The sequence below is a fragment of the Hipposideros armiger genome, unplaced genomic scaffold, assembly GCF_001890085.2.
Source record: "Hipposideros armiger isolate ML-2016 unplaced genomic scaffold, ASM189008v1 scaffold_296, whole genome shotgun sequence".
Lineage (NCBI taxonomy): Eukaryota > Metazoa > Chordata > Mammalia > Chiroptera > Hipposideridae > Hipposideros > Hipposideros armiger.
In genome coordinates this window covers 1,685,639-1,705,621 of record NW_017731646.1, presented here as the reverse complement: position 1 = coordinate 1,705,621, position 19,983 = coordinate 1,685,639, and the positions used below count along the sequence as shown (strand labels likewise).

Below are 19,983 nucleotides of genomic sequence, written 5' to 3'. Positions count from 1 at the left end.
AGTTAGGTTACATGATATGTGGGTGTATTTGCCATTGAACTAGAAGAGAAGTAATCACTTTAACAGTGGGTACAATACCTGATGGGACTTTGGGTCTCCCATCTTGGTGAGAAATTGAGTCATTTACAATTGAATGAGAGGTATTAGTAGTTGCAGAAGCTTGGTGTTGTTGCTATTGCAATTTGAAAATTTAAATGAAAGAGGGTGTGTATGGCTGTCAAGTAGCCAATGAGAGTAGACTATGATGGATATCTGCTGGCACTTGGTTCCATTCCCACCCCCTCTCTCTACACTCCCCAGAATCAAAGAGGTTGGACTCGGGGGACTATTTCCAGACTCTCTTAACAACTGCATTCTGAATACAGTTTTGGCTCTGCCCATGAGATACATTTGCATGGGTTTGGAAGGCAGAAGGGAGGTGGGAGCCATTGTCCCTCATGCCCCCCAAAGCTGTACATCAGCTTCAGGGGACATGGGGTCCTGCATTAACTGGTCAACCCTGGAGCTGTGGGCAGGTGTGAAGGCAGCAGCAGTGTCCTGATCTTTGAGGGGACCGCAGCTATGATGCAAATCTGACAGCTCCTCATGGCCTCCACCCACCCCCCTCTTTTCTAGCCCTTCTAATGTTTTTGCAAGCAGGGGACAGCCTAAGTAAACCCTTTCTACTTGAAACATCCAAGGTAGTTTGCATTCCTAACTAAACCCTGCCTAATGCATCCTAAATCCTATCTCCTAGGAATAAACACTGAACATTTTGTATATATACATAGCCTTCTAAAAAATTTTATTCATGAATATTTTAAACAAATTGGATCATATAGCACACACTGTTTTGTAATACATGCTTCTTCACTTAACTGTATCTTATGAGTGGCTTTTTTAAATGCTCACCAGGTTGGGGAGATTATATAATGGGATGGGGAAAATGGAAAAATACATCAGTAGCTCACTTTGGATCTAGCGGGGGAAAGATGTCTAAGCAAATTAAACACGAGATCTTCCGTTACCCAAAGAGATTATTTTCTTTTTCCAAAAGCTATTCTCATGAAAACATCAACCCTTCACTGCATGAGGACCCCATGTTTTCTGCTGCATTTCCCACTGACTCATTAGCCCACTGCTGTCTGGCTTCTGACCCTAACAGTTTGCCGGAACTCCTTGAGCTATGTAATGAATTGTGTCCCTGCCAAAATTCATATATTGAAGCCCTCAACCTCCATGTGATGGTATTTAGAGATGGGGCCTTTGGGAGGTAATTCAGTTTAGATGAGGTCGTGAGGATGGGACCTGCATGATGGGATTAGCGAGCAATCTTACAAGAAGAGACACTAGAGAGCACAGGTGGCTCTGGCTGCTCAGCGCTCCCGCCTTTCCTCCCTCTTTTCCTCCCTCCCATGTGCGGACACAGTGAGAAGGCAGCCTGTCTACAAGCCACGAAGAGAGCGCTTACCAGAAACTGGCAATGCTGGTACCTTGATCTTAAACTTCTAGCCTCCAGAGCTATAAGAAAATAAATTTCTATTGTTTAAGCTAGCCAGTCCATGCTCTTTTGTTACAGTACTCCAAGCTAAGACACTTCTGTTGAAAACCAGCAGCGATTTCTTCACTGAGAAACCTAATGACTTTTTCTTGTTACTGGTCCTTTTCTGCAGCCTTTGACCCTAAATCCTCTTTCCTTCCTGGTGTGCTTTCTGCAACCTCTAGGACCCTGTAGGTCCTAGGTCTTCTGGCCTTGAGATCCGTCCTCAGCCTTGGCTCTTACTTACCCTGGGCTCTCTCCCCTACATCTTTCACCTTGAATGACCACAGTCGGGGAAAGCAGTGACCCCTCCTATCTGTGCCACCTTAGCATTGGCACTTAACCCTTCTGCTACCTTGTCTGCGAAATGCTCCTCATTTGGCGACTGAGATACTTATGCAGAGCCTCTGTTTACTCTAACATAATCCGATCGCTAAGAGCTCAGGTCTGCACCATGAACATAGCCTTGGTCCTGGCCTTTCAGCCCACCCTTTGACCTGTGTACTATGTCTGTCTGTCTAGCTTCATGTTGCGGCATCTCAAACAGTGTAAACCAAACCTTGTTATCTCCTGGCAAAACATGTTGTTTTGATTAAATCCTGGCCTAAAAGGTAAAACATAATGAAATAAAAATGAACCCCAGAGAAATAAGACAGACTTTTCTCTCCCTGTCTTCCTATGTGGTGTATATTAAACCATTGTTTACTATTCAGAAGTTCTTGACTACAGATCCTAAATCATTAAATATTGTTAAAACTGGTACTCAGTGATAAGGGTGGATTACTATATATGTAGGAGAGCATTTCAAAATCCCATGGGTTCAGTTATTCACCAAAGATTCATAGATGAGTCTGAGCTTCTGCTATGCTGTACGGAAAAATAAGAAGAGGCAGAATTGGAGAAAGAATCATGACTTTACTCTTCACTTATATCCTGCTATAGATCCTTTGAGAGAACTGAAAGGAATACATTTCCTCCTTATATTTAAAAAAAAAAATCTTTGTTCTTTAAAAGAATCGTGGCCATTTCAGGGCAAGTCTGCCTTTAATTGTAAGAAAAACAGAATGTGGTTCAAAAGCCCACAGGGGTTAGCTGGACATAGTTAAGTGACAGTTGCCATGACAGGCAGATGTCCGTCTGGGTCTAGTTCACAAATCACTCCAATCCAGTGACAAGGCATGAATGCACACCCCCAAAATAAAATAGATGTAGGCATTGCTAATGAAGTAATATTGTCATCAAATGCTGCTGATTTCACAGTACTTCAGCTTGAAGTCTGGAAAGCATGATAAGAATTATACTTTCATTGACTTTTCCCTTTTCTGGTAAGATCATTTCACCCCTAGCCAATAATGAGAAGGAATCTTTAGAAATAAACAGCAACAAAAAAGTTTTTCCTTCAGTTACCATATTAGAATGTTGTTTCATTAGTACTAAACTTAGGAATTAGGCTGTACTGCTAACTAGTTGCCTAATCTTGGGTAAGTGGCTTCACCTCTTAAAGCTTCAGTTGTCTTATTTCTAAAATAAATAATGGGCGCTACAATGCCCTCCCGTCTGCCAGCCTGTGACTTTTCTGCCATTGCTGGTTATCTAGGTGTGTGTACAACCTAAGGCCTGCCTCCTTAGGACTGGGTTGGTTTTTTTTTTTGGAGCGGGGGAGTAATTAATTAATTAATTTTACTTTCAGGTGTACAAAACAATGTAATAGTTAGACATGTACACCCCTCACAAAGGACTGTTTTTATTTTGTTCTGTTGCTTAAGCTAGTAGCAAATATTAATCATTGCAACTATAAATCAACTGGGAAGCACTTCACAAATGTTTCTAAGTGAACAAAATAATGTACATTTAGAACCCTGCATGATGATCTTTTATGTTACAAAGAGAAGCACCCAAGAACTTTGTAATTCCATTAGTACGAAACTACCACAATAGTGTGTAATTATCAACATTTATCAGTTTATCAGAGCATCTGTTTTTTTGGCTTAAAATGATCACTTACTTCTTGGACCTTGTTATGTTTTCTCCCTTTTCATCACCACGCTAACAGTTGGTGTTCTTTTGGGAGGCATTTTCCCCCCAAAGAAGTAAGCTATCACTTGCCAAGAGTTACGATATATACAACAGAAGGAGGAAAACAATAAAGTCACTTTGAGATGTTGATGCTGTGACATTAGATAGTCACCTTAGCAGCTTGGCCACTCACTGCTACACAGAACAGCCCCGAAAACACACCTCAGATTCACGCCTTTGTAAAGCCGCCATGGACCTATGGTAGAGTGCTTTTGGCTTCTCATTCCATTGCTCTTCATGGGCTAACTCTCCTCAATAACATAATAAAGAGAGAAAACTCCCTCTCACCAGTCTCCTACGATCCCAAATGGAATGTCAGTTTACAAAGGGCCCTGAGAGAGAATTGGCTTTTGCCATTTCTCAGTCCCACATTCCTAATGATGCCAATAATGATGTTCAGGAGGGAAGGATAGGCAACTCATGAGTTTTTTCACAAAGTCATTGGGAGAAACAACAGGGTTGCACCCACTTTCTAATATTTAGGCTTGGTTTAACCTTTCTCTCCCTCATTCTGTGTGACACAACACCCTGCCTGATCTGCTCACAAGGCTGCTTGCTGCTCTGGGTGCTGTAATACTCATTATGATTACCATAGGAGAAGCCTGAGCCAGGGATCCTGTGTGCTCAGCCCCTCCTGCTTATTTTATCCTGTGGGGTCAAGAATACAGACCTTCTGTGCTGCCCTCCTGCTTATTTTATCTGCTCCCATACAAGATCTCAGCAACATTTACTCCTTGCCCTGAATTCCTAGACCTCCCCACATTTTATCTTTATTTCTACCATCTAACCCTGATTCCGTGCCTCCTTCACTATAATAAATTCTTCTTTTGATCAAAATTGCCCACGCAACAAGTGGCCTGAGTGCCCCTCCCCCCCCAGCCTCACGCATCCATCCTGCACCCCATTTGGGTTTCAGCCACATGGAACCACTTATTCCTCTTCCGGCCTCCACATAGTCACATTCACAGGCTCCTCTGAGCCTTTGCATGTGCCCTCCCACCCTCATGACCTATCTCAAGTCCGCTTGCCTTGAGACTCATCTGAAGTGCTGCTCCATCCAGGAAGTCTTCCCAGGTCACTGCCCACCTGCAGCCCAGCCTGCCCCTCCCATGTCCGACACGGCATCCTTCTTAGGATAGAATTCGTTGTGAACATATTTGCCTCCCGGAAGACAGCACCCATCTGGTCTTGGCTTTCCACTCCTTGTTTTGGTGCTTGGAAACATCGACTGAGGATCCTTAGTGTGCATTTCATGACACCGAAAGCCTTCTTTCTGGCTCAGGTGACATCTCTCGTGTGGTAGAATTCTCACACTGTGCTCCTGACCTCAGGAAGGAATATCCCCGGCAACCAGTGCTGCCTTCCCCCACCCCTTCCCTGTGCACTCCTTTATGAAGTTCATCCTAATAATCTCTAGAAGTAATTTCTTACGAAGCAGAAGATTTGGCAGGCACTATATGTTTTGGAACCTGCCAGGCCAGGGGGGTTTCAGGTGACTTTTAAAGATTTTTTTCTTTGAAATGCCATTCATATGAGAGACACAGCAGCAACATTTATATGGCTTTCTTGGCTGTAAACCAGGCTCAGCCAAGCCAAAGCTGATTACATTGGCCATGCAACAAAGGTAATTTATTCATCATACACAAAATCTCCCATTAACGGAAATCAGAGTTTTAACTGCTGATTGAAAGGAAAGCTGATGTATCAGAACACAATTACCCTCTAGACCAAAAAGGCAACTCTTAAGGGTACTCTTTCATTTTTTCAATATTCTAAACCTAATTACTGTCAGCTTTGCAGGTGTCTAATAGTTAACTTATTCTTAGAACATGAACCTATATATTTTTTGCCTTCACTCCCAATCTATTTCACATTTTGCATGTCTGGGGGGCTTTATATCTGTTTCAAGTTTGCCCAGATTTGGGTGGCTCTTATTAAAAAATAACTTATAAAGCAGGGACTCGGCTGAATCTCTTCCTGGGGAGGGTATTGATGTCTTGAGAGAACTAAGAACTCTTCAGAGTTTTTCACATTTCTCTAAACTTATCAAATGTGTCTCCCACCTTAAAATGGCAGTTTCCTCTTCCCCAAGTTCCAGTGATCACCTCTCACCATCTTAGTCTACCCAAAACCCAAGACTGTAGGCTTTCTGGGGGGAGGGAGGGAGGGAGTGAAGAAGGGAAGAGGGGGGAGAGAGAGAGACACAGAGAGACACAGAGAGAGAGAGAGAGAGAGAGAGGTCAAAAACTTAAAGTGAATACCAGACTGAGGATTTCTTCTCTTTTCTATCTTTCTTCACAAACACCCTCCCCCTGGGGCTGAGCAGACACCTGTGGGCTTTCCAACCTCGTAATTAAACCCCATGACAATTTTCTTTCTGGCTCACTTGCAAAATAAATGCTTCAAAGAGGGTTAATTTTGCTCTCTCCATGTCTGAGTCCAGTGTGTGTAATGACGATGGTGGTATGGGGGAGGAAGTCTGTGTGTGCTTTGAAATACATTCTACAATGTTAAGTTTTCTTCGCTTACTCATAACTAATTCAGAGACCAGGAGGTTGAAGGATCCCATGAAGGGCTGGGAAGGGGTGGGTGTTCTTGAGCAAATGAAATATAATTGCATGTAAATGTGGCCTTCCTGTTAACAAATGCAAACAGAAGGAAATAGACCCTTGAGTGGTAGTCTCTCACTCATTATTTCCATTTTCCTCCTCACTCCATCCTTTCCCTTTTCTCTAACTCCACCTATTAACTTTCTTTGGGGAAATTAAGTGTGATATTTTTGAGACTTGCTGATCCACATACCTCTCAAGGCATCTATATTGTTCTGCACAGACGAGGTATTGGCTTTCCGGTAGCTCCAGCCCCAGGACCTCCAGCCTCAGTACCTCCTTATGTCCTCTTCCAAGAAGAAAGCCCACCAGTGGTACCCTGCAGGCCACGGGACATGCTGTTTCTGTTCACCAGACTCTTGCTCACTGTTGCATCTTAGTTCTTTTTCACCTTGGAATTTGAGGGAGTGAAGAAATCTAATAATTTCTTCAGGAAATCTTTGAAGGGGAAAAGTTCCTAGCAGGCTGACAGATGAATCCACATGGGTATGTGTGTGGGCACAGAAGCAACCTTTCAGTTTCACGCTGACCATAGATGTGGCCATCTATTTGGCCTGAAGGAATCCTGGTCCAAATGGCCAGGGTGTCCGTTTTCTCTCTTCATGTCTTTTTTTCTTGGCCTTAAAAGACATAGTCTCTAGGGACTTGTGTTACATCTCTGTAAGTAGTGGCTGACTCTCCTTTTTTCTCAGGGAGGAGGATGAGTACTCAGAGCTTCGATCAGAACTCAGCCAGAGTCAGCAGGAGGTCAATGAGGACTCGCGAAGCATGGACCAAGACCAGACCTCCGTCTCCATCCCCGAAAACCAGTCCACCATGGTCACTGCCGACATGGGTGAGTCTGCCTGCCGTTGCCTCAAAGCCAGAGTCTGGTTTCTGTAATAGGAATTTATAAAAACGGTAGCCAGCCTGAATTAAAATGAAGTTTGTCAAGGAGTTTGGTGAGCAGATGAAGGCACATTCATTTCAATCCCTTAAATACTACTTTGTTGGTCAAAATGGAACTGAAAAGCTGAATTAGCTTCCTGCCCTGATGTTTGTGATTCAAACATATGTCACCTCTACTTGGAAATTCTGGAAGTAGGGAGCCAGTTAAAAAGGCTATTGCAGTGTTCTAAATTACAGTAAAATCTGAACTACACCGGCAGGAGTGGAAAGCATGGACTGGGTTGTGACACACTGCAGTGTAAGAACCAGTAAGTTTTAACAACTGTTGGGTGAGGAGGATTCCAAAATGACTGTAACGTGTTGATCCTAAGTGACAAAGAGAATGATTATGTTCTCTAGTAAGGAAGTCTGGTTGAGAAATGAGTTGGGAAATAGATATGTTTGGCGTTGTAGAGAAATGTCCGTGTGGAAATATTTGGTACAGTGTGTTCACATGGTGTGTTTTTAAACTGCAGGTCATGACCCATTAGTGGGTCTTGAAATTATGTGAAAACTAAAATATTTTACAAGTCAATCAAATAGGGAAAAAATAGAACGACAGTATTATTTCATGAAAATTATTTGTTATGTGTGTGTACGCAGTAAGTTGCCAAATGAAATGTTCCAACTGTGGTTGCAATCAAGCTGTTGCAAAACCACTGGTCTACTTGGAGATGCCTAGCTGGCTCTTTGGAGAGATTGAGGTTGAGGATAAATGCTTTGAAGTTATGAAGTAAGTAGATCTCTGTGGTCAAAAGGGTGTGGAGTGAAAAGAGACCACCATATTGGGGCCGGCTGAGTGGCTCAGTTGGTTAAGAGCTCGCTCTAGGGTTTGAGCTCTGAGCAACAGTGGCTCAAGTCCAGCCCGAGCTGAGCTGCCGCTGAGCTGCCAACAGGTGGCAGGATGGCTCAGCTAAGGAAAAAAAAAAAAAAAGGGACCACCATATCTTAGGAAATGTTCACATGTCGGGGCGAGATGGAAGAAGAAGCAAGAGAAGGAAGAATAAGTATAGTGCAGTTTTCACAGAACTTAACATTTTATTGAAGAGAGACATGAATCAGATATTTCACATTTATGTTGAATTATAAACCCATATAAGTGCTATAACAAGGAACATGGTACCATGAGAGTATATCAAAGGAATTTCATTCAGATTAGGATTTCCAGGATAGCTTTTACTGGGAAGTGACATTTGAGCTGAGATCTGGAGGATAAATAGGAATTAAGCAGGTAAAAGAGGCGATGGCATTCGGGGATGCTGGAGACAGGTACATTTAAGGAGATGAAAAACGATCATTGTGTATGAAGAGCACAGAGTTGTGAGATGGAGGCTGGAGAGGTAGGCGGGAGCCAGATGATGCACGATCTTATAGACCATGTTAGAAAGCTTGACCTTTATTCAAAGACCCACAAGAAACCACTGAAAGATTTTAACAGTGGGGATGAGCAAGGGGATGAGATGATCAGATTTGCATTTTGAATCAGTCACTCTGTAGTGAGGAGAAAGAATCAGCAGATCAAGAGTGAATGGGGGAGGACAGCAAGGAAACCACTGAAAAAGCCTAGGTGGGCAAAATTATTGCTAGTATTAAGGTGGTGGCACTCGAGATGGAGAAAAGCAGATGGGTGTAGGAGCAGTATGTAGTTGGCAAGATCTGCTGAAGGATTGGAAACAGTGTAAAGGAGGAGGTATGTGGGGGGGTTTCCCGTGAGTATCTGGGGGGCACAGTGGATGGACAGCGGGGCCAGTCACCAACATGGGAGCATAGGGGAGAGGACCACGTGGTTTAGCTTTGAATTTTGTTTCCTTTTGTTTAGGGGGGAGGATAGAAATCATGTATTTTGTTTAGACATCAGTTTGAGATGTCTGGAAATATCTGGGTGGAGATGCTTAAGAAGGCAATAGATATACATACGAGGAAGAAGTCAAGAGAGGTGTGGGCTGAAGAAATGCAGCTGGGAGACATCAGGTTGTAGCAGATAGTTACTGAAGCAATGGAAGTCGCTGCCTTCCCTGAGAAGTGCAGAGAGCTGAAGAGTCAGCCTTGGGGGCCACCAGTGATTAGGAGACTCGACAGGAGCTTGTGACAAGACTGCACCTCTCATCATTTTGGTCTCGGTTTAACTGCACCTCCTCAAAAGCATCTCATGAGCGCCAGTCTGTGCACATCCCTGTGCTGTCTCTATCGCTGCCCCATTTGATTCCTTCCTATGTCACACTGAAATTTTATATAATGTATTTATATTTCTTTGCTTCACTGACTCCACTAAACTTCACTGGGCAGAAGCATGTTTGTTTTATCTGCTAGAGTAGATCCAGAGCCCACGACAGGCTCTGGCACATAGCATGTGTTCAGAGATACTTGTCTGAATGAATGAGTCAAGCAATCAATCAACCCATCAACCAGTCAGTCGGCCAAAGCTATAGGAAGGAAATGAAGAGGTTGGTGTCCAGGAGCCAGTGTGGCAGAGAAGGCTCCAATAAGGAAGAAGTGGTCAGCAGGCTGGATTGCTACTAAGACCAAGTGCTACATCAAAGTCATTGAGAGCTGATACCAATGGAGCCAGACAGAAATGGGTTGAGGCGTGAGGATGCCTCCCCAGACCCAGGGCCTTGGCTTCAGGCTGAGACTGCTCCCCTCACACCTGAACCCAGACCCGAGGCCCAGCCATGTGCCCAAGCCCTACATGCTAAGTTATACCAGCATCATAATCTCTAACCCTAGTGGCCCCAAGCTCCTGGATTCCGTCTTCCAGCCTTGGGCAGACAAGTACAAGCAGCTAAGAAGTTCCTAATGACTGCGTTTCTATACTGATCCCTCCTTTTGTTTATCTGAAATTGTATTTTGTGAAATTAAATAAATGATCCATACTCCAACAAAGTTTCTTAATCAAATAATGTTTGGAAATGAAGGGATAAACCCACTTAAATGGGTTGGGAATCTTTCCTGTGGGACTTCTCAGGGCCTCTGACATGAGAGCATCTGCAGCTCAGGGTCCCCATTTCTTTCCATCCTTTCCCTCATTAAAATAATGTATGAGGTCAGACAATTAAGTTCACAAACTTGTTGCAAAAATGTTGCTAACCTTTTTTGATATCAGAGGGATTATTCGTTATGAATTTGCACCAACTGCACAAACACTTAACCAAGTTTACTATTTGGAAGTGCTGAAAAGTCTGCATGAAAAAGTTAGACAGCCTGAACTTTTCACCAACAGTTCATGACTCTTGCATCACAACAATGCACCAGCTCACACAGCACTGTCTAGGAGGGAGTTTTTAGCCAGTAAACAAATAACTGTATTGGAACACCCTCCCTACTCACCTGATCTGGCCCCCAATGACTTCTTTCTTTACCTGAAGATAAAGGAAATATTGAAAGGAAGACATTTTGATGACATTCAGGCCATCAAGGATAATACGACGACAGCTCTGATGGCCATTCCAGAAAAAGAGTTCCAAAATTGCTTTGAAGGGTAGACTAGGTGCTGGCATCAGTGCATAGCTTCCCAAGGGGAGTACTTCAAAGGTGACCATAGTGATATTCAGCAATGAGATATGTAGCACTTTTTCTAGGATGAATTGGTGAACTTATTGTCCATTGTATGTTCATTACAGCTGGTGGTAGTATCTTTCCTGATGAAATTGAGCCCCTGGAGGGAAGGAACCCTGTCTGCCCAGTGCCTGTACCTATTCTCTGCTCACAATAGGAGGCTTTTATTCATTTGTTCAACAAGCTCACTGGGTCCTGTGCTAGGGACTGGGGACATAAGACTCAGAATCTTCCATCAGATCACTGTACTCCCACACTCAAAACCCTCACACTTAGGGTGACATCCCAGTTCCTTACTATGGCCGACAGGGCCCTCCAGAACCTGGCATCCCCAACCTCAGATTGTATCCTCTCCAACTATCCCTGTTTTCCTTCCAACTCTGGCCATGCTGGCCTCCTCACTGCCCCTCAAACTGTACCAGCTTCTCTTGCCTCAGGGCCTCTGCATTCATTGTTCCTTCTGCCTGTTGTGTTCCTGCCTGCAATCCACCATGACTTTCTCCCACAGTCAGCCAGCATCTTATCGGGGGCTGTCCCTGACCCCATTTTTTAAATATTTATTTATTTTTATTAGTTTCAGGTGTACAAAGCAACGTAATAGTTAGACATTAATCCCCTCACAAAGTGATGACCCCCCCCCAGCCACTACCCCGCCCCGACATCTTATATAGCATTACAATACCATTGACTACCCTCCCCATGCTGTACTCCACATCCCGTAACTATATATACCTATATATTTAGTTATAGTTGACATTCAATATTATCCTACCTCAGCTCTTCAGGTGTATAGCGCATTGGTCAGATATCTACACAGCCCATGACGTGATCCCCCTGATAAGTCCAGTGCCCATCTGGCACCTTACATGATCTTTACAACACTGTTGATTATATTCCCCATACTGTATTAACTATCAGTTTGTATTTCTTAATGCCTTCACCTTTTTGATCCTGCTGCCAAACCCCATTCCCATCTATTACCCTGATAGATCTAGCACCTTTCTGACACCATACCTAGTTATTACAATATTATTGACTATATTCCTTATGCTATACCCTACATCCCCATGACTACTGTATAACAACCAATTTGTACTTCTTAATCCCTTCCCATTTCACCCATCCTTAACCCCCATCCCATGTTAAAGAAGCTCCTCTAAGATTCCTTGTAATACTCCTTTGGTGGTGGTGAACTCCTTCAGCTTTTTCCTCTCTGGAAAGCTCTTTATCTGTCCTTCAATTCTAAATGACAGCTTTGCTGGGTAGAGCAATCTTGGTTGTATGTCCTTGTGTTTCATCACTGGAATATTTCCTGCCACTCCCTTCTGTCCTGCAAAGTTTCTGTTGAGAAACCAGCTGACAGCCTTATGGGGGCTCCATTGTAGGTAACTAACTGCTTTTCTCTTGCTGCTTTTAAGATTCTCTCTTTGTCTTTAACCTTTGGCATTTTAATTCTGATGTGTCTCGGTGTTGGCCTCTACATTTATCTTGTTTGGGACTCTATGCACTTCCTGGGCTTGTATGTCTATTTCCTTCACCAGGTTAGGGAAGTTTTCTGTCATTATTTTTTCAAATAGGCTTTTAATTCCTTGCTTTCTCTCTTCTCCTTCTGGTACCCCTATAATGTGCATGTTGGTATGCTTGATATTGTCCCAGAGGCCCCTTAAACGCTCCTCAAATTTTTGGATTCTTTTTTCTTTTTGCTGTTATCATTGGGTGTTTTCTACTATCTTATCTTCTACATCTCTGGTTGTATCCTCTGCTTCATCTAACCTACTGTTGATTCCCTGTAACATATTCTTCCATTATTGTATCCTTTATTTCTGACTGGTTCTTTTTTATGGTTTCCACTTCCATTTTTATGTTTCCTATCTCTTTGTTGAAGTTCTCCCTGACATCACTAAGCATTCTTATAATCAGTGTTTGGAACTCTGTGTCTGGTAGATTGCTTGTCTCCATTTCGCTTAGTTCTTTTTCTGGAGCTTTGTTTTGTTCTTTTATTTGGAACATGTTTCTTTGTCTCCCCATTTTGGCTGCCTCCCTGTGTTTGTTTCTATGTATTAGGTAGGGCTGCTGTGTCTCCCAGTCTTAGTAGAGTGGCCTTATGTAGTAGGTGTGCTGTGAGGGTCAGTGGAGCAGTCTTTCTGGTCACCTGAGCCACATGCTCCAGGTGTGTCCCTTGTGTGGGTTGAGTGTGCCTTCCTCTTGTAGCTGAGCCTTGGTTGATAATTGTACATCAGTGTAATGGACTGACCCTTGGGTTCACTGGTTGTGAGGACTGGCCTTGACTACAGTGGAGGAGTTGTGCAGGGCCTGACCCTACAGAGCAGGATCTGCTTCAGCAGGACCCTGGTGCCTGCCCAATCTGCTCCTTGGGTGTGCTGTACTTGGAGGCAGCTGAGTGATGCTCTGGCTCATTTGGAAGGTGGCCACTGGGATCACCAGCCCCAGTACCACCTGGGAGGGTATCCGCTGTAAGTCAAGTCCAGCCACAGCCCATCCCCACCCGAGGCCACCCAGCGGGAGCCAGAAAGAAATCCCGCAGATAGCTGCCCACCATGCTGTGCTTGGAAGCGCGTTGGGAGGACAAGCCGGGAACCAAGGCTGGCTGCCACTAGTGCCGGCTTAGGGCTGCTCAGCCAGAGATATAGGACACTCTCAAGCCAGATGCTGCTTGTCTGGGTTCTGCGAACCTCTGAGAGATCCTAGGGAAGTCTGCAGTTTGAGCTAAGGCAGGTGATCTGCACAAAAAAGCCACTGAAAATGGCCTGGGTGTGCCTGAAAGTTGGGCGGGGCCAGGTCTGTAATCGCCAGGGTGGGGCAAACTGAACGGTGAAGACTCAGAAATGGCGGCCACCTGTGCTGGCTCTCTGGGAAGGGGGAGGGCTCAACAAAGAAACAATGGCCTCGGCCAGCTCCTCCGTCCAGGAGAAAGCCACCTCTCCAGCCTCCATCCCAAGCCAGACAACTCAGTTCCCCACCATGTATCCTTGCCGTCTTTACAGCTGCTGCCCCAGCGCTGGAGCTCAGAGCCAGTGATCTCGTTGGTGGGTAAGTCCACGCACAGGCCCTTTAAGAGCAGCGTCTGGGAGTGCAGCTGCCCTCAGTCTCACTCAGTCACAATCTCCGCTGGTTTTCACAACCAGAAATTATGGGGACTTCTCTCCCCAGCACTGGAACCCTGGGCTGGGGTGGGGCTGGGATCTTTTGCTCCTTTAGGGCGTTGGGGGATCCCCACAGCCGAAACAGTCATCCCGACCTTTAATGGTCACCCGCGTGTGTGGGACCAGCCCTTTCCGCGTCAGGGACCTTCCTACAAGTCTGGAGGTGGCTTCTTCTGTTAAGTCCTTTGTTAAAGGCTTCAGTTCGGCTTAATTTTAGGTGATTCTCAATAATTGTTGTTTTGTAGATTACTTGTATTTTGAGTTGGTTGTGAGAGAAGGTAAACACAGCGTTTACTTACTGCGCCATCTTGGTTGTCTGTCCCTGGCCCCTCTTGGAAAATGACCGCATTCACTCACTCTCACACTCACAGACACACTCTTCCCTTCCCTGCTTCATTTGTCTTCATAGCTCTTAGCACTACCTGATGATGTCATGTGTCTGCATTCATTTCGTGCCGTATCACCAGTCTTTATCAGTCTCTCAAGCTAGAATGCAGGCTCCAGCGGGCAGGGCCTTGGGCTGTCCTGTTCACCAATGTAACAGCACCTGCACGTAGGAGGCAGAACGCCATTTTGGATCTCATGGTTCTTTGGAGGACACAGATAGGTCAACAGTGGGGTAAGGATCACAACAGGAGGTGGACAGGGGCCCCTAGTGACACTTTCTGATGGGAGCATTAAAGAGCAAGTCCCATTTAAGGTACAGTTAAGCTGAGGGACAAGTGGGAGCAACGCAGGTGAAGAGCAGGAAGCAGGAAGAGAGGGCTGTGGGCACAGGGCCCGCACCTGCCAGGTCTCCAGGGAGCGCAGGTCCTGGGGACAGCTGGGAGAGGAGCTCATTAAGGCTGCAGCAGAGTGCAGCCCTGGTATGTGTTCATCAGAACTGGACGCCTGCCTCTTCTCATTCCTTTGCCATTTTCCAATTAAATTGCTTCAATAGGGGAAAAAGCTTCCATATATAAACACCATTATAGGAAATCATTAAAAAGCAGCCATTTCATTATGGTGGCTGTATCTGCAAACCTGCATTAGCAACCCAGAGGTTTCTTTGAGCTGGATTTTATATGCAAAGTTTGCTGCAGCGTATTTGCTGATCTCCATTTGAGATAACAGGAGTAAGTCCAACCTGTTCCCTTCATTAAAAAAGCACTTTTCTTTTGTTTTCAAGCCTCACCCATCAGAGCCAGGACTGCCCTTCCGTAAGCTGCCTCCTGGGCACTGCCTTTGGCGCCTGGAGGAGTAAGCCAGCACTTTACAAAGTGCTCTGACTTACCTAAGTGGTCATAGAAAGGAAAAAGGCCCCAGGCAAGGTCACACTGCATCCTCACATACATTGCCTTACCTCTGTTCAAACCTGATCACACAACTGTTTGGAAAATAAGATTAATTAAATGGACAAAGACAAAGGTAGGAATTGTGGCTTGGGATTTTAATTTTCTCAATTTGGCCAAGAGTTCTAGTTCCAGGAGAAGCTGGATAGAATAGCTAACATGCTGTGCTCACTTATTTTGTTGTCAAGCATTTATATGCATCCTCATGCTGAATCCTCCACTATGAAGGAGGCGTTGTAAATCTCTATGTCTGTAAAATTGGGGTAACAGAGCTCAGAGAGGGTAAGTCACTTGTCCGAGGCTGCACAGCTAAACAGTTGTTTTTGTTGTTGCCACCGTGTTTCTGTAGATGGCTTGCTTTGACATGCCTCTGCTTAAACAGCGAAACATGCCAAAGGTTGGTGTGCTATGCTTCCTGCAATCCTCTGAGGCCTCTCGTGCTGATGGGGAAATGTAGAGAGCACAACACCTGGCTAATAGCAGTGTTTGTTGTTAATCAAGATTTTGCAGGTCTCCACCTTAGAAACAACACTCTTAGACCAAAGGATTCTGGGTGTCACAGTAGAGCAGAGCACAGATTTGTGCACATTGGGTTCATTGCGTCATGCATGTTAGCACGTGTGCGGCGTACTATCTCGCAGGCTGTTTTCCCAACTCTGTTAATGGAACAGAAGCAATGTTTGTCTGGAGCAATTGTTTGTAAAACAAACAAAATTCCTCATACAATGGACCTTTACACAGCCTGAGATGGTTTCTGCTCCCATATTTTGAGTCCTTTTCTGGTTTTAGGTGAGAAATTCTCATTTTCTGGGAATTCTGCAATGCTAAACTCTTATACCCTTAGGGATGCAAGGAAGTGTATGATTACCTTGCTTGCTGGTGTGATCATTTAGATAGAGATTTCCTCCTTGTGAGTAGTTTTTGGAGGACAACCAAGGAAGAATTTACACATGAAGCCTGGCCCTTTGGCACAGCTGTGACTATGAAATATGTTTAACGTTAAAGCCAGATTTTTCCTGGCTTATTGGTCGATTAGGCTTAATGGCTTCAGGAAAAATGTTCCAGAGTGTCAAGCAGCCACTCCCAGTGGGGAGAAGGGGGGTGGGGCAGAGAAAGGCCGCCCCACCTCCTCCAAAAAAACAATTTTTGCAGATTTGGAGGAAAGTGTTTAAAGGCAAGGCAGCCTGTCTGGAGAAAACTCACTTTTCCTTAGGAATGAGATGGCAGGGTGGCCTGTCATCCCCCAGTAAAGAATTTTTAAATGAGAATCAGATTGTTTATAACTGATTCTGAAACTTGGAGGAACCAGTCCACAGGTTGGAAAGATTAGACAGGACAGAAAATAGCACCCTGACTAGTTGATATAATGGGTGGAGCCCTTTGTTGCCTGTTTTCTCTTCTCCTTACTTTAATTAGGCAACTTAATTTCTCCCAAGAAGTTTGTGATGTTGGTCATCCCTGAGAACCAAGCCCAGGGAAGTCTTAAAAGTTTGTAAATTGGCCGGCCAAGTGGCTCAGTTGGTTAAGAGTGCGAGCTCTGAGCAGCAACATCACCGATTCAATTCCAACATGGGCCAGTGAGCTGCACCCAAGCTGAGCAGCCGCTGAGCTGCCAACAGGTGACAGGATGGCTCAGCTGGTGAGAGCACGTGCTCTTAACAACAAGGTTGCCGGTTTGACTCCCACATGGGATGGTGGGCTATGCCGACCCGCAACTAAGATTGAAGAACAACAACTTGGCTGTTCCACTTCCCCAATTCCCCAACGCTGTTTCCCTTTTCCAATTCCCCAATAAAATCTTTAAAAACAAAATAAAAATTTCTAACATTGATTCACAGGAGGGTCCTCTGAGTGACTATGTGCTTTCTCCCAGGGATCTGAGCCTGGCCGAGGAAGAGCTGCCTGTAAATGTTAGCAGGGCCAAGTGACTGAGGAATCCACCTAAAATCATTCCAGAACTTCCCTTGGAGCATAACCAAACTTGAGAGCAGGAAAGGTCATTGGTCCACTTCACGTTACCTTGGACTATTTCCCTCAAATTCTATTCAATAATTCTCAGCCCCCCAAAGAGAACTGGAGTATAAGATAGGAGTGGAAAGGCATCGATCTACCACATTTGTTCAAAATGAGCTGCCACAGTTGTTGGCATTCATGAACGGCTTTTCTAATAAAGCAGTCTTTGTTTTCTAAACAGACCATGTCTCCTCGGATTGGGTGGGTTTTGGTTGGTTGAAACTCATGACATAGTTTTCTTTTAAAAACCAGTATTATAAGAGAGTGTTAGCTTCTGAGACAAGCCTCTGAAATAGTCTATAATGGAAATAAGATATGGGACCTAACGGTGTAACTACAACCCTAACCACCCTTGTGAACATTGTTCCCCCGAGAAAAGATTTTGTAAACCCCGTTTGGATGCCGAAAGCACATCCTCTCCTTCTCCTGGTGGCTTGGAAGTTCTCCCACCCCTGCCACAATAAGAGCCATGGGGCTGGGGTTGGTACTGATGGCCTGCTATGCTCTGGTACTGTTTGCTCCCGAGGGCTGGAGGGAGCCTGCCTGTAAAGGGGCTTTTGAGCTGGTATCAGTGATTCTAGCTCTGAGAAAGGCCCGTTTGGTCCAGAGGTTAGTGAGCTTTGGGGAGAGTAGTCTGAGGTGAGGCGGAAGACAGGGCAGGGGCCAATGACAGAGGGCCTTTGGGGCGCAGTGAGGGGGCTGGAGTTCATCCTCTAAATATGCCTGTGTTTCTTCAGGATAACTTCTCAGAGGCACAGAATGATCTTTAAGGCTTTCCTTAGATTGCCACATTGCACCCCATTTGTACCCCAGTATAGCACATCCTCTGTAGCACTGGGGATTTTCTTATTCTTAAAGCTGCACCAATTCGAGTGATTAGTAGTCACTATGTAAAATAATAATATGTGACGCTGAATTTTTAATGTGTTGTTGGAGACTTGCTCTCTAGAAGCCACTGCCAGAATTTTTATGCCTCAGAGGCTGGGGTGGGGATGGGTGGTGGCTGGGAATTCTTTGGGGTGCTGGGGCAGCTTAGAGGGAGAGATTCTGAAGGGGCATCGAGGCAGCTGGATGTCGCAGTCACTGAAAGACAGTTTTATTGCAGTTGAGGTTAGGTTATCTTTCTTAGGCCTTCACCATATTTAAGACCAAGTTAATGGTTGTAGAGAAACACACTGAACATGAAATCTTTTCTTTGGGAAGGAAACACAGAAGAGGCCCTTCCTCCCGGTGACGTTGGGACCATGGGGTGGCGGCCAATGGTCACTCTTCTCGGCGCACTCACCCTGACTCGTGCTTGTGTTTTCTGGGGTCAGCTGGGCGTGGCAGTGACACTTTCAGGGGAGGTTCCTGTTCTCCTAGCTGCATTGAGAAATCAATCATCACAGTGGCCCGAGGTTAAATCTAGACATGAGCATGTATACATGCTGTGTCGGACCTTCTTGCCTTGAGTGTTGACGTGTTTATTTTCTCCTCAACTTGTTATTTTGAAAAACTTCAAACTTACCTAAAAGATCCAATGACCCACCCCGCAAACCTTTGCCTAGACTTACCAGTTGTTAACATTTCGCCATACTCGACTTTGCACACGCACTCCCCTTTCCCCCACCTCCCCACTCCCATTTTTTCCCCTGAGCCGTTTGAAAGTCAGCTGCAAATATCGTGGTGCTCCACCCGAAACATGTCAGCATGAACGTCTTAAGAAAGGGGCATTCTCTAGTATCACCACAGCACCTATATCATACCTGAGCATTTTAACCTAGATGGAACATTATATACGGTCCATATTTCAGATTTCCCCAAATGTCCCCACACTGTCTTTTGTTGCTTTTGTTTAACCCAGGATCCAATCAAGGCTCACACACTCTGTTTCATTACCATGTCTCTTGACTCCCCCTTAATCCAGAACAGGTTCCCCACCTTTGTTGTCTTTCATAACGCTGACATTTTTGGGGGAGGCCCAGTTAGTCATGTTATAGAAGGTCCCTCAGTCTGGAGGGTCAGATTGTTTTCATTTTACTAAATTTGCGGTTAACATATTTTTACAAGAACGTCCATGGGTGATGATGTGTCCTCACTACTGTGTGGCAGCTAGAGGCCCAAATGTCAGTTTGGTCATCATCCGGGACCTTGAGGTGTTTTTAAATCAGAATGACACGGTTCTTACCCACTTGTCTTCAGTAGACGCAGGCACTGCGTACATCACTCAGGGGTAACCTCTGGAAACCCTTCCTCCTTCCTCTCAGACCCTTCAGTCTTCTGGAGCTCAGCCCCGGAAGTCGAATGTTCTATCATTTTCTGTGTTGTTCGGTTTTTTGCTGATTTCTCGCAGGAGTCGCACCTTGCTTAATGCGGAGTGGAGAGGACTGCTAAAAGAAAGCTATGGCCCTCCCATCTGATTGTTTCCTTATTGTCACAGCAGGCTCTGTGCTGTTACATCCCTAGGAGAGCACATCTGCTGAGCAAAATGCCTATATCGATGCTGAAAAAATCTGGAGCTCTCTCCTGCACTTGACTCGCTTTACAAGGCATGATGTGTGCCCAGTCAGAAGAGAGGTGGGGGACATGCAGTGGCCCTTGGAAGGCAGGGAGGGTTACAGTTATGGCCTGACCTGCTGCTCCTCCCGCAGGTATGGCTTTAGGACCGTTCACAGCAGGCCTGTGGCCACTTCCGTTTCTCATGCCGGCTAAAATTCACGGTGCCTGATATCTCTAACTTCAGTGGAAGAAACTCCGCCTTGAGGATCCAGTGAATTCAAAGCTTTTTAGAAAGGTTTGACATTGCCACA

The 19,983-nt window shown here is 45.1% G+C and overlaps 1 protein-coding gene across 4 annotated transcripts in view; it reads left to right on the top strand.

Moving 5' to 3' along the window:
• MCC (MCC regulator of Wnt signaling pathway) overlaps positions 1-19,983 on the top strand; it is a 429,609-nt gene that overhangs the window by 335,359 nt on the left and 74,267 nt on the right. For all 4 annotated transcript variants that reach the window (XM_019659132.1, XM_019659130.1, XM_019659131.1 and 1 more), the window contains one exon: positions 6,897-7,039. In XM_019659132.1, coding sequence (XP_019514677.1) covers positions 6,897-7,039 — 143 coding nt within the window. The remainder of the gene's footprint in view (positions 1-6,896; positions 7,040-19,983) is intronic.